At 37.4% G+C, this 15,571-nt stretch overlaps 1 protein-coding gene across 3 annotated transcripts in view; it reads left to right on the top strand.

The window, feature by feature from the left end:
- robo1 (roundabout 1) overlaps positions 1 to 15,571 on the top strand; it is a 610,999-nt gene that overhangs the window by 426,407 nt on the left and 169,021 nt on the right. For all 3 annotated transcript variants that reach the window (XM_067776766.1, XM_067776767.1, XM_067776765.1), the window contains one exon: positions 12,582 to 12,703. In XM_067776766.1, the coding sequence (XP_067632867.1) occupies positions 12,582 to 12,703 (122 nt within the window). The remainder of the gene's footprint in view (positions 1 to 12,581; positions 12,704 to 15,571) is intronic.

Below are 15,571 nucleotides of genomic sequence, written 5' to 3'. Positions count from 1 at the left end.
CAATTGTCCATCAGTTGCTACAACGATGTCTGCAACAATTTAGGGACGCTTGCGGTGTTGTTTGATGATGTCAGCATGGACATTGCGATGTCGGTGTGTCGGCTTGAAAACTCGTTGGTGTTAGAGAATGATGTGATGTAGTGCTGGCTTGAGGTTATGACAAGTGAAATTAGCCAAATGTAACCAATATTCAGGTAACTCTCATACACCAATTGAACATACCATCTCCGCACAACAAAGTTAAACCCAAGTAAGGCAAACTAATGTGGCAGTAAGGACATTTGTATGTACCTGAGAGAATTTAATTGCGCACACAGACATACCTATATAAATACATACATATATATGCATACAGAATTGCGTTCACATGCCTAGGTTCCCATATCCAACGAAAAAATTTTGTCAAAACCAAATGGTGAAAAAATTCGCTTGGGTCCTTTGACCATTTAGTTATTGTGACATCAGCTTGTACATATTGTTAAGAAGGATACCTTGGCTATGTTTAAGCTTGATATTGACTGGTAATTTGCGGTTAATTTTCCTTTGCCTTGCATTCACTCATATATGTATATGTATATGTGTGCGTCAATTCTGTTTTTCGATGACTACAAAAGTTGTTGATTAAGAGATATCGATGGATAGAAAAACACTTACCTCCAATGGATTCAAACTCCGCAACCTCAAATTTTTCAACTAAGGTCTTTATCTTATTGAATACTGATTTATATTAAGACCAGCGTCTTCAACCACAGCATGCAATTTGACATTATGCATTTTAGAACGCAATCGTTTGGTTTAAAAAAGCACAAAGAGAACATCAGTCATAGCCACACAGAGTCATAAGATTCCTTTACCGATTAACATAGTAATATCCAGTAGCTTCTCGGCTCAGACCTTAGACTGCTTAAGAGGTTGAAAACTTACCCTGCAAAAATCGCGAGTACTCCATGCATGCATGTATGGAGTACTCGCTATGGACCAACCGAGTGCTCCAAAATTAACCACAATTCATACAAAACATATGGTCCAATTAACATTGCGATGTCCTAGGACTGGACCATATACTCCAGCTCCGCATAACATCAGAGTAATACATGGAGTACCCACAGTCCAATAAACATCGTGTAGTGATTACAATCGTTAAACACGAGCAATGATCGGCTTACAATATGTTCGTGTAGAAACATGAGTTGGTCCTTTGCTGCATTACAGTGGAGTATAATGGTAAGTATACCAGTGGACCACATGATCCAACGATTTTTACAGGGTATATTCTCTCTTGATGAAAAAAATCGCAGCCGTATGCACTCATGATGACAGCGTTAAATAGAATGCCATGACGATATGTTGCATTCAAACCAGCACGCTGACAGCAAGAGTGAGCTGTTGGTGGATCAAATAGAGAATACGACGTCACGGTGAATGGGGGCGCTCCCACCCGTGCACCCCAGTGGGTAAGGGGGTCAGAATATACCCGCGGTAGGTATGCCTGTCGTAAGAGGCGACTAAAATACCAGATTCAAGGGGTGTGTAGCGCAACCCTTCAGGTTGCCAGCGCAATATATAGCTTCTCCAAACCCAATTGTCAACCTCACCTATCCGCGGCGAATCCTGTTTCACTAACAGACGAGGCTCTGGCGACCCCAAGCTCCTCATGGAACTTGGGGTGGGGAGGGAGGGGATGGCCTGAAGGTTTAATGTGGCCACATAAATCGTTCCCGAGATGGTCGGGCTAGCACCTTAATGGTGCTGTGGTACCGGAGCGTACCGGATCTGTATCCGGAAAAGGACCATCACATCGATAACACTCCCCAAAGCCTTCGGGGAGCAACCTTATCGCTACAACAACAACAACAACAACAACCCACCCGTGCGGTGGGAAACTTATATTTGTTCTATCGCCAATAGCCAAGATATTTGAAGCCGTCCCTTATTTCACCGCAGACCTGGAATTTGCCAACCGCACTAACCACCATCAACATACCAATTAATTGCGGATTGAACCACCAACCCCAGACAGAAGGGTCGATCCTTCCACCAGGCCTCAAAAGGTGGACTGCAAAATATCTGTGTGGCCGGCAAGCATCGGTGCAGTTCGGGAAAATAGCATCAAAAGAATGGCTATCCACATGTTTGTTTAATTTGTATGTACCAACAGGTACTGGCCCTTCCACTGATAGCCTCTGTGGTAAAATTAACAATCGCCTCCCTAGTTTTTCTAAGGCCAAGAAAATATCGACAATATTAGACATCCACGTCGGTGGTATTACGCTACTGACTGTCTTGACAAGTCTGTTGAAACTGCAAGCTTCCATGGACTCCCGTTAGAATATATTGATGGAAATTTGCGAGTAATAGCACCTATTGGATGGGTCGAAGCACTACTGCAAGATGAAGAAGAAGACGCGCTATCCAACCTGCGTTGCCAACAGTGGTCAGCAAAAGAGATTGAATGATGGCCTCTTTGAGACGTACCCGGATTTAAACATCTTTCTCGAATAAAAATTCAGTGGAACCTTTGGTTGTTACATTTTAGATTAATGAATGAATCTGCTCTGACACTTGGGAACTTAGACCAGGTAACACCTTTAGAAAATGATACCCTTAACTCGTGCTGTTACTCTTGCATTGCCTTATTTTTCAACCACTCGAGTATTTTCTTTGCTTGTATGTGACGTGCTAATTTACATACTAAAATGCGCGTAACAAGTTTTGCTGAAAAAACTGAAGAAATTGAAAGGATGAGATTCGTTGTGGCTTTGGTTGGTGATGGCGGTTGCTAATAACGACCGCCGTTAAACTATGTCGCAGCCAACAGCACTACACGAGTACTAACTCTTTCAATTATGCCTTTGAAGAGCTACATAGCTGCACGAAAGGGCTTTGGTTTTCTACCATGCCACACTTGGAAATTTTTTCTATTTCCATATTAGTACTGACAGTGTCTGGACTTTATTTTTGGCGGTGTTTGGCAATTTACATGTGTACTCTGATGTGTGCATCGTGCACCTCTTATGTCAACTATGATAGATATATGTTTCTATATAAGTTAGGATGTATATATATACATAACAAATGTAACATGACAAGTAACGGACTACTCGCTACTTGCAACAATTTCCCTCCTCAATGTCGATTGTATTGGCCAGAAGTAGCTCGACAATAAAACTGCTTTCGATGCGTTGTTGTTGTTGGTCATGTTCGTCTGTCTAAACTTCCTAGCTCTTAGCTACATGTTCATGCTTTTATTGGCATTGTGGCTACCACTTTTGGTGCTTGTTTTTTGGTTTTTGTCATTGGCATTAATAATGGCAATATCCAAGCCACATTCTGTACCTCACTATTCTCTCGCACCTCATCTTCAATTTGCCACAACAAACTCTTGTAACTTAGTTTTTATTATTTTTGTAGCCAAACTCTATTTGATTATTTTACCCACAACGCAACGGTCATACTCAATAACTATTTACGTCAAAGTGGTTGCCTCTCTGCTTGAATGTCATGTTGCAAGTTGTTTGCCTACAACCCAATACGACAACAAAATACTCGAAAATGCTTGTCAACAAGCTGCGTTGTAGCAGGAGTTAAAGGTGACTTTGCCCCAACATGACAGGCAACATCATCCCTCAACAAGTTGGCGCTTGCTGGCAGAGAGTTGACTTTGACGTTGATCAACTCATTGCAGGATAATATTTCTATTACTTAACTGTTTACTGAATCAACAGAGCAGGAACAGCAGCCATCAATTGTGTATGCATAGAGCAATCCCTGCTAGTTGCTCCTTAGCGCTGTGACACTCAGCAGACATACAAGGTTTATCAATTAGGTACATCGATTAACATTTCTTAAGATCCAGTCGAATGCAAGTTTTGTTCATTAAGAACAATGACGCCAATAAATCGGGTGGGACTCGTTGCATACCCTTCCTTCTAATACTAATGGTTTGAAACCTTTTAGAACTCCCATCCCTCTTTTTAGTTCTAGGGAAATGCTTAGAATTGATTTCTAGATTGAATTGTTAGCGATTTGGTCTCCAGCTCGTTTTTACTGAGCGAAGGAAACTTTTTTGTTTCCTGTATGCGTTCTGAATAATTTTAGGAACAATTTTCAACTTAACAATCGCTTCTATCTTTTAAGTCAAAATTATAACTTTCCCTACAACACAGCTAATAATTTTAAGCATACAAAATTGGCTCTTTAGAACCTGTTCTATCTTTTAACAAACTCTCTAGCGTGCAGCTCCGTCGTATGTAAACGAACATTGTGAGGTTTTTAAAGAGTTTTCTATGTAGGTGAGCAATGTTAGAATTTGATGGCCCTTTTAGAAGAAAACGCTATAATTCTCAAGTTCAGCCAAACGCGCTTTCGATGCGAATTAGCTAAAATTTTTTATTTAATATAGCATTGACACTATGGCCAGTTTAACCTAACATTAGACTCTTGACTAAGAAAATTTACAAATTTTTAAAATAGGGAGTGGCACCATCAGTTTGTAGACTTCGTTATTTGAGCGTCTACTGCATAAAGAATTTACCCTATGCAAATATTTTTTAGACAAGTTTTTTAACTCGAATTCTCTTCCTCCTCAGTCTAACCATTTCTGTAGAGTGAACATGTGCAAGTGCTTTTATTGAGTTTGTGACAAATTTGGAGTTCTTTGCTTAGCTCCCAATTCCTCAGTCGAAGGACGCTAAGGGTCAGATTGTATGTAGCACTATAAAATACAAAGAAAAAAATTCACAAACGCACTCAGATTTACTGCAACTCAAAGAAGTGAATCAGTAGTTTTAAATGATACGAACTTGGTTTCTCTGTTTTCAATTGGGCTAAAGTCTTGATTTGCGCCTTAACATTATGTACCTAAGAATCAAAACCTGAGGTGATCGAGTCTTTGGAGATGTTAATTCAGGGCTCGAATCGTAACATATGATCGGGGATCGGCAACCATACGAAATAAAATTACGTGATAAGTCAAACGTATAAACAAAATGGGATTATAACATACGTTAGCGAACGGAACGTAATTTATTTTCAATTCACAATGAATTTTACGATCCACATTAGGTTGGATTGTATTTTTAGCTCACAATAGATTTTGAACTGTCAAATTGATTAACAAAAATACAAAAAATAATGTAAATAACTACGATGGTACCAATTTTATTGTTTTGTTTGAGCTCCAGTAATAGCGAAGGCGATGAAAACATAGTCCGAAGGCGGTTAAGAGAGCGCAGTAACCCTTGGGACTTATCGAACAAAGCGTAAGCGTATCATTTATGTAGTATTTCTTTGTAACAATAAATGATTACAGTTTCTTGAGGAGATTTCGCTTAGCTTAAGAGTCTTTTAGTTACCTTCTGGAGAAGTTCAATTTGAAGCAAGCCGATCCCAAAGCTGGCGTCTCGTCATGAATTCCCCATTAATTCATTTTGGCTTGGATTAAGCTTGTTTGAATTCGACCTTTGTTAATAATAAGAGTTTAAAATTTATTATTATATTTTATTTATTCATCTTTTTTAACAATTTACTTACATTTTCATTGAAATTTTTGTGTATACGATCGCCAGTTTGTGTTCGAATGATAGTGGAACGTAACGTGTACGTTCAGTCACTCGTCACGTATGTTGCGATCCAAAATTACAATCGAAGTAGTACGTTCACGTATGTCATAATCCGAAAATCATATTTTTAGGTGACGAGTTATACGATCACGGATGTTACGATTTAGCCCCAGTCTTGATAGCATTGAGTCACCTTTTTGCCTTAAATATTATGTAATGCTATTGATATTTAAGAAAAATTAAAAAAATGTGGCGATGGTTAATAAAACAAGTTTCTGAATTTCATTTCTCCGTCGGCTAGCTTTTCGGGAGTCGAGTTTTGAAATTGCATTCAGCTGCATTCATAGTGGTGTTATGGCAGATCAATCTATCCACTCAGCTAGATGCCTCTATCTCTAAGTTTTGCGTTTTTGTTGCTATTCCTTTTATACACAATTTGGTATATGCATACATACTTTATGTTTTTTAATCCCGAATTGTGTGGAACATTTTTAGGCTTGTTCAACCGAACTTTATAAATTACATTCGACATAATTAGCAATGCTTCCGCTGTTTACCATTCTATCAATATTATTTATATATATTTGATCTGCGAGGCAGGTTCATATTGCTTTACACATTTTTGTTTTTTTTTTTTTGTTATTTATACCAAAGAAAGATTACAAAACTAGCGCATGTAATCACAAGAGCCTTGACATAACAAAAATTAAATCAGTTTTTGAACAGTTTTCCAAACAGGGTTCACACCCCGGGCAAAGCAACATCAAAATTTTAGAAAAGTTTTTTCAATTAGAAGAAAATTTTTCTAAGCGGGGTCGCCCCTCGGCAGTGTTTGGCAAGCGCTCCGGGTGTATTTCTGCCATGAAAAGTGAAAACTCATCTGCCTTGCAGATGCCGTTCGGAGTCGGCATAAAACATGTAGGTCCCGTCCGGCCGATTTGTAGGGAAAATCATGAGAAGCACGACGCAAATTTGAAGAGAAGCTCGGCCTTAGATCTCTTCGGAGGTTATTGAGCCTTACATTTATTTTATTTATTATTCTTCCTACTTTTTCGTCGACATCTTGTGTGAGCATTTATTATTTTCTGAAAACTTTTTTTTGAGAAGCCCAATACAGAGATAAGTTGATCTTGCACATTTTTGCTTCGCTAGAATTTTTGAAGCCAAAAAGCGCATAGGACACCCTATATCGATAGTTCGCGATAATAACTTAGTCTAGGAGCTTATTTTTCAAACCTCGTTTATACTTAGGTATCACCCAAGGAATGTATGTATGTATATGAATTGACTTCTTTTAGTTCGATGATTGGGGCGAAAATGTATGCACGCAGCAACCCGGTGCTTAAGTGGCACTTTAATAATTTGTTGCACATGCATAATAATGATGGTACACAGTCGATGGACGAGAGAGGAAAAAGTGCGCATAAAAGCGTTTCTATAGTAACTTCAATGCTGTTGCACGTTGTCTTTGATTACGGAGACATGCGACAACGCCGCACAATGTTAACACAAACGTGATTTTTATTTTTAATGAGTTTATATCGATACTAGCTAAATGAAAAATTTATTTTCTAAAGCGATTTTTATTCAAAAAACTAAAATGTCACGAGCATCCACCACAAGTACATACACTGTAGGAAAATTTTCTAGTTCTGGTGCACTTCAGGCGCATTCGAAACCCACAATGTCTTTTACATGCCTTAAACTGGCGACTTCAACGTGGTGTCCTCCGAAGCGGTGAAAATTATATCCCGCTGCAATATATTTTCCATAGCTTTGAAGTATATACAATGTAGCTACCAGCGAACTAGTTCCTATTTAGGACTTTAAGTCTAGTTCTGAAATAGAAATGTGTATCACTAGTTAGTGACTTCCCAACAGGGTATGTGTATGTATACATAAGCACATTTAATAAGCTCAAAGTCTAGTCGGTTGTGGGCGGTGTCTGTGCAATTTTAATTAATTTGGCAGTTTATAGTCGGCTACGCTACGATTAAAATGCAATATATACTCCGCTAGAATGTAAGATGACAGAATATTAAAACAGAAAAGTTTCGGCCAAACAAGCGGTAAATAAAAATTAGGGGATACGATGCGATACAACTTCTCTCCGCCCTTCCATGCGTACAATGTTGCGCCTTTAGCCTTGCAAGCCAATTTAATTTGTTATAAATTTACAAATTGAGTTTGCACATAATTTACGAATAACTTATTAACTTTGTAATTGAGTTTTTGTTTTTTTTAATTTCGATAAATGCTAAATATGTCTATGTACTGAAAATATTGAAATTAAAAATTTTCTATTTAAGGTATCGAAAAATTTAGTAGAAATGTTATTTTAGACTGGGTCGAGAGTAAAACTTGCCCATTGGCTTAGAACTTATTAGAGGGTTCGGAAAAATGTTTGAACATTGTTTTTTATCTTTAAACTGCAGCCGAAATTGTTGTGATATATAAACATCTTTGCCACAGTAGGGGAGAATCTAGAAAAGGAAAATAAATAACTGTAAAGATGCTGAAACAAAAAAGGCAAAAGAAAAAGTCCAGCATAATAACAATTTCGATAATGACGGCGATGATCGTAACCATGTTTATCGTTATCGTCACGTTAGCCACGATAAGGCAAAGAAAGGAAAGGGAAGGAAAAATAATAGAAGGAGAGAGGTAAGGAAAAGGATTAGAAATCAAAACCGAAGGCGAGTGGCGTGTTATCAATTTGTTATCGAAGTGTTAGCGATTTGTAGTTATAGTTCTTGTAGGCGTGCTATCGTTGGGGTATATAAAAGTCATCGATTTGTTATCGAATTAGTCTAAATTTGCTACCGATAACAAATATTACCAATGATGATTATTTATCGATGAGTTGTGAGTTTGTTGCCAAAAAGTTCATGAATATTTATCAAAAAGTTTTCGATTGTAGGCAAGAAGTTGTTGTTCCTTTATCAAAATTTATTGATAATTTGTCGAAAACTTATCGATTTATTATTGAAGAGTTATCTATATGTAATCGATAAAGTATCAATTTATTAGTTATAGGAGTTTTACCAATTTCTTATCGTAAAGGCGATAAGAAACCAATAAAAATCCGTTGACTCGGCGATAACAAGCCGATTACTCGACGATTATAATTCACTGACGATCATTAGCTGATTATCAAAAAACCGATACCAAACAGTTATTATATTATATTATTGATGCAAATAAGACGCCGACGATGCCCTTTTCGTAAAGTTGTCCCTGTTAAACTTCAACACTTTGACAAGCTCTAGTTAACTAAAAATATTAGTTTTCACATAGATCTTCACGTGTTTGGTACTCAATTTTTTTTACTACTAAAACAAAAAAAATGTAAGGCGCGATAACATCCGGAGAGATTTTAGACCGAGCTTCTCTTCCCAATTTGCGTTGTGCCCCTACTGATTTTTCCTATAAATTGGCGGGACGGGACCTATTTGTTTTATGCCGACTCCGAACGGCATCTGCATGATGAGTTTTCACTGAGAGCTTTTAATGGCAGAAATACACTCGGAGTGCTTGCCAAACCCCTCCGGGCAGCGACCCCGCTTAGAAAAATTTTCTTTTAATTGAAAAAATTTGTTTCTAATATTTTGATGTTGCTTTGCCCTTGGCGTGAACCCAGAATCGTCGGTGTGGTAGACGGAGCAGGTTACCATCACACCACGGCGGCCGCCGCTGCTTACTTGCTGTTGTTGTGCATTTATTTACTAGAAGTATAGTGATGTATAGAACAGCTAATATTCGCCACAATATTTTGATACCGTTGGGATATACTAAGTACGTAAAATTTATTTTTAACGTAAATTGTGCACGTATTATTGTCAATTTTTCGAGTTTTAAATTTCTTTAAAATTTTTGTAACTAAAAAATTGAGGAATCGAATTTCACCCACGTACACATATACATATACATAAAGGTGTATTAAGCATACAGTTACAATTTCGCTTATATATATTATACTCACATGCCACCCTAATCCCCAACAAACGTGTCGAAATTTTTATTCAAAGCTTAGTAAATAAATGAAATAAAAAAGTAAATAATATACACGTCCGATACAAAATAATCTGTCTGTTACTTCGACACTTCGCTATTCAAATGCACTCAAATCTACTTTGGTCATATGAAAAATAAAATAATAAATTTTTCTGCACAGATAAAAAATGAGCTTTCATATCGGCTTAGTTAAAAAATATCAAAAGGATTCAAATCCTTTCAAACACAAACGCGTTCTGTCCGTAAAAAAGGAATACAAGATTTTGGAGTGCCAATACGGGTTGTGCATCCTTTTCAAAAATAAAACTTAAATTTATTTGAATTGTAGTATTTGCACGTGCTTTGAAGTACAAAAAAAAAGGTAAAAACCCATGTGTAGCACTGGACAAGTGATTAAACTCATGAATAAGTATGACTAAATTTTTTAGGCAAATACAATGAACGGCAAGCAAGGAAGCAGTGTACAAAAACTTTGTTAATTAAAAATTTAACTGACATGAAATTATTGCAATATAGCCCCCATGGTGGCACCAGGAACACGTGACAGCCGGAACTCAACCGATTGGTACTTTTTTTATGTGATTTGAGACTTTAACAGCCGGTGCAGTACGATTTTGACATTAGTCCATCGATTTTTGAGAACAAAGTACATGAAATTTGTATTTATATTTGCATGTATGTCACCATGCTGCGACCTATGCTTCCGCCATGATAGCACCGATATGATCCTTTAAACCAGTGGTGCCCTTAAGAGCTCCGTATAGCATAGCGGTAGAGATTCAGTAAAGCAAGCAGCCAATCAGTTTATGCTTGTACTTCAAGCAGTAAACATCTCATTCATGAATTCTATGCCTTAGCATTCCCCATGTAAATACATACTATGTACTACAAAAAGAGTTGCTTTTATGTTCAGCTCTGCCGGCGTTGTGAATTTCGAAATAGTTTTTAGATTGTTGCGAAATCATTTCAAAATAATTCCAGTTATCCAAAAGTAATTTCAAAATAAACCATAAATTGTCGCGATATAACGCCGAAGCGGGAAACGTTTGAAAATAGTCTCAAAACAATTCGGAATGGCCACGAAAAGCCTGAAAAATTCAAACAAAACCTTGAAAAGATCGATAGTTAGAAATGAAAATAATAACGAATTTTCTTATAATTTTCCCGAAAACTGTATATGTTTCACAAGTTGTTACGGGAAAAATATATATTGTAACGAATTTTAGGAAATTCTTTATTATTCTGCACCTTCTGTCAAACTGATTGACCCTCGCTTAAATTACGCTGCTTTTATACTCTAAGTTCGCCTCGTTCACCTATTTCTCCCAGGTTCTAGACTTTTTGCAACAGCTGTCTCGAATAGTTGGTTATTTATTTCTCGTTTAAAAAAAAAAAATAAATGTAAGGCGCGATAACCTCCGAAGAGATCTAAGGCCGAGCTTCTCTTCCAATTTGCGTCGTGCTCCTCTTGATTTTTCCCTACAAATTGGCCGGACGGGACCTACATATTTTATGCCGACTCCGAACGGCATCTGCAAGCCAGATGAGTTTTCACTGAGAGCTTTTCATGGCAGAAATACACTCGGAGCGCTTGCCAGACACTGCCGAGGGGCAACCCCGCTTAGAAAAATTTTCTTCTAATTGAAAAACCTTATTTCTAAAATTTTGATGTTACTTTGCCCGGGAGTTGAACCCAGCGCATACGGTGTGATAGGCGGAGCACGCTACCATCACACCACGGTGGCCGCCATTTATTTCTCGTTTATGTACCTCATATTGGCTTGGGCTACATACATGGAGATCTGTAATTTATGTAAGCCTATATGCGCTCTTTGTAGCTGTATACATATGCGTGAAATATTCTCTTCGCTCTTAGCTACTGTTTACATGTGTGTGAAATATTCTCTGCTTGATTTGCTAGTGTTGTTCAGCATTTATTCACTAGCAGCTTAGTGACCTATTGAAACTGCAAGTATTCGCCATAATTTGAAGCATGAACTCCACTGCTGAGTGAAATATAACCCATTCTCGCAGCCAATTCGAAAACACCTTATCTATGCATGTTTTTAAAAACGCCGTACCTCAAGATTGGTTTCCAGAACACCATTTCTTGGGATTCGGTTGAAGAATGCCCTATCTCAAATCTTCTTTCATAAACGTCCTATCTAATGTCAAAATATATTGAATTTGTGAAACAAATATTGAATGAGGCATTCTTTAAAAAAAGCCTCCCGAAATTTGTGGATTAATTTCGACTCAGCAGTCATTATGTTATTAACGTGAACGTATTTTTTTTACCCATAACGGTTTATAACAACGATTCTATGAGTAGGGAGAGAGGTAAGAAGACAGATTGATGAGTGTGAAACTTTTACAAATTGATTAGACCCTATTTTAAGTGACCTAAATACAAAACATGTTTGGGTTCAGTCAAATAGACTCAGAACTATATCGATTTAGAAACAATTGGGACAGTGGGGAGGAGGTCGCACTGCCCACTTTTCCTGAAGAATTGTGGAAATTTACTTTGCCTGTTATACGCCGACGGCACAGATCAATTTACCGCATATTTAATTACTTAAAGCCAGAAACACTACGGTGAACTATAGACTGGAGTTCACCTACAAGCACTCTAACTCAATGTTCTATGATTTTGTTGTCTCCGTCCTGGTACTTTCAAATTCCAAAATCTATTCATCTAAACGTCTCCTTGTCCCGATTTTGAAGTTTCGCGCCAAGAAATATTAAATAAGTACATACATAAAACTCAAAAGCAGCGGTTAACTCTTTTTAGCGCCGAAAATACGAATATCTCAAGCCCCGTCACTCCGCCATAAAATTGATAGTTCATATTGAAGCCAAGCGCTTTGCTTTTATCTGAAATTTTTTTCTCTTTTTTTTTAACTAAAGAATTATTTTCCTTTAACATTTCAACAATTTTTTTCATTCGTCCACATTTCTAATACATTTTTTTTTTGTTTTTTTTTTTTTTTATTCTCTTTGCAGCTCAATACCAATCACCGCGTATAATCGAGCATCCAACAGATTTGGTTGTGAAAAAGAATGAACCTGCCACACTAAATTGTAAAGTTGAAGGCAAACCGGAGCCGACAATTGAATGGTTTAAGGTAAGTCTATGCTACGGAAAATAAATAGTTGGAAAGGATAACAACGTCATAAGCACACAAATACACACTCATACACACCTCACATGCGAGGATATCACAGGCACGGCATTAATAAAATGAATTTGATTTTTTTGAAAGTTGTATGTATGTGTGTGTTGCTTATGTGTTGTGTATGTTCGCTAGGCACAAATAAGGATAAAATAACTTATGTTTATGTGTGAGTGCATTTTGCAGAGGATTACTATTCGATACTCCATTAAATTCACTACTTTTCCATGCATACATACATAAGGGGGATTCGCTTCGTCTTGCAAACAGTTTACGGATTGCACGAATTGCACGGAATGCATGGATTGTACGCTTTAAACGCATTCCTCTCAATCCGTATCCCTCTTAATCCTCTCATTTTAATTGAGCAATTGTTTTTCATGACTTTTCGTCGTTTTTGTTATATTCTATGTCAATATTTTGACACTTGTTACTGATGCATGATATAACTCTACAATGGTGTACTCTCGTAGTCTTGCATATTTTGTCGAAGAATATAAACAATCTGTGCACCTTGTAAGACAAAGCGAATTCCCCTATATCTGTCTTCATACCTTATGGTATTCTGCACTTTTGCTTGAAATTTTATTTCATTTTATTTCTCTCAATTTTCCTTTATATGTTGCTTTTGCATTCCACTTTCATTGAATAAAACAAGACGCAAATCCCGGCAATGCCATAGCAATAAAGTCGCTTACAATTTGAATTGTAATAAATTTGAAAGGTAGGAAGGTATGTATATTAACCTGGGTCGATTTGTATGGACGAAGGTTAACCGATATCGCGCCATCGAGTTTTAGATAGGATTTGGGCTCAGGAAAAAAGTTCCACTACGCATACCCAAAAAAATAATTTTCGAGCTTGCGAAAAAAAAAATGGCGAAAGGGTACATTTTTCGACAATCGGTTAATAAATCGGCCCATTCTAATGATATATCTACATATATTTACGCCTTGGGTTTTGGTGTACTAGAGTAGTACTTTGTTTGTAGATAGATATTCGAGTCCAATTGTTAAAGGAATAGATGTTTAGAAATAGCGTCTAGACAATAACTAAGACTTAATCGAAGCGAATTGGTACTGGGTTGAGTATTAGATGACTTACTTTAAAACGAATAGAGTTTTAATTAAATATTTCAGTAGCTAATTTTTGTCTTTGTTTAAAAAATTCATAGACCATAAAGTATTTGAAAAATTTTCATATAAACCATATAACGACTTTTGCTTTGATTTTAAAACAAATTAGATTATTAAAAAATTAAAGTGCTATTCGATTGACAAGACTTGTGCTGTGAGTGAAGCAACATATCGTATTAGAACTCAAGCTTTAAGAAAAGCTCCAAAGCATTAGAGCAAGGATGCTCGTCCAACGGCTCTTTTGACTCCAGGTTACTTCCAATAACGACTAAATCTATTTCGGTAACACAACACGGAAAATTATGTACATATGCTTTGAAATTCAAAGGAATTTGAAATTTTTGTCACACAAGCAAAAGCAAGACAGTCGATCGAAATTAATTCACTTTGGCTCCGGAGTCGGTAAAAGAAATTGATTTTGTTATTTTTATACTCAGCTGAGCAGAGCTAACAGAGTATATTAATTTTGTTCGCATAACGGCACCCCGAAATGGCATAAACCAATCGAGATAGGTACAGACTTCTATATGTCAAAATGATCTGGGCGAGAAAAGAAATTCATTTAGCCATGTCCGTCCGTCCGTCCGTAAACACCATAACTTGAGTAAATTTTGAGGTATCTTAATGAAATTTGGTATGTAAGTTCTTAGGCACTCATCTCAGATCCATATTTAAAATGAACGAAATCGGACTATAACCACGCCCACTTTTTCGATATCAAAAATTTCGAAAAACCGAAAAAGTGCGATAATTCACTACCAAAGACGGCTAAAGCGATGAATCTTGGTAATTGGGTTGACTTTATGATGCCGAATAGAAAATTAGTAAAATTTTGGACAATGGGCGTGGCACCGTCTACTTTTAAAAGAAGGTAATTTAAAAGTTTTGCAAGCTGCAAGCCTTCTTTACTTGTTTTTGTTAAGCACTGTTCCCTTGACAGGAAGGAACCTAAGTCTTCAACAGAATTTTCCGTTGCTGTCGTTGTGTTTACAGTGCTTCCCCCATTCAATGGGTGTGGCCACTTACAAATTGTCAACAAAGTCCTCTAAAGGAAGCATTACAGACTCATTCAGTCTACGTGAGGTCCTCATGGACCGGCAATTTCAACCTCTAACGGAAGTCCAAGGAAACTAGAAGTTTCAACACGGTTGGACCAGAGTGAAGTTGGTGTTAGGGGCGAAGGTTCCACAATAAAATTGAACAGATGATTGGTGTCACGTGGGAACACATCGCAGGACATACTTCACGTGTTAAGGGGTTAATTCTGGACAAGTTAGGGTTTAACCTGTTACAGTATCCAGAACGAAGTTGGGCCAAGGTGACTCGGGTCTCCCTTGGTAGTGTGCTTTGAATGAGCAGGACAGTGTATATTATTAATGACGTTTACCGGGCGCATCCTGGCAAAGGCGTTTACCGATGCTTAGTGGATTTTGTCTTGGGCCTCCTTGCGCTCGTCTGGATCAAATGGTTGTGCTAACAAGTGCCGGATCTCATCATATTCCCTTAAACCTCTTGGAGGCGGGGCTAGATCAAAAAGTTGTTTGCGGGTGTGTAGGTTTGTGACAACTAAACAAAAACTGTCGATTCATTTAAGGAGACATCCCGTGGCAGAACTGACTGTAGCGTTTTTCGTCGAATACTGTAATAGATGTCACATATTCTCTCTTTACCTTTTATGATTGAG

Source organism: Eurosta solidaginis, chromosome 3 (genome assembly GCF_040869045.1).
Source record: "Eurosta solidaginis isolate ZX-2024a chromosome 3, ASM4086904v1, whole genome shotgun sequence".
Lineage (NCBI taxonomy): Eukaryota > Metazoa > Arthropoda > Insecta > Diptera > Tephritidae > Eurosta > Eurosta solidaginis.
This window is presented reverse-complemented; position numbering and strand designations above follow the sequence as displayed.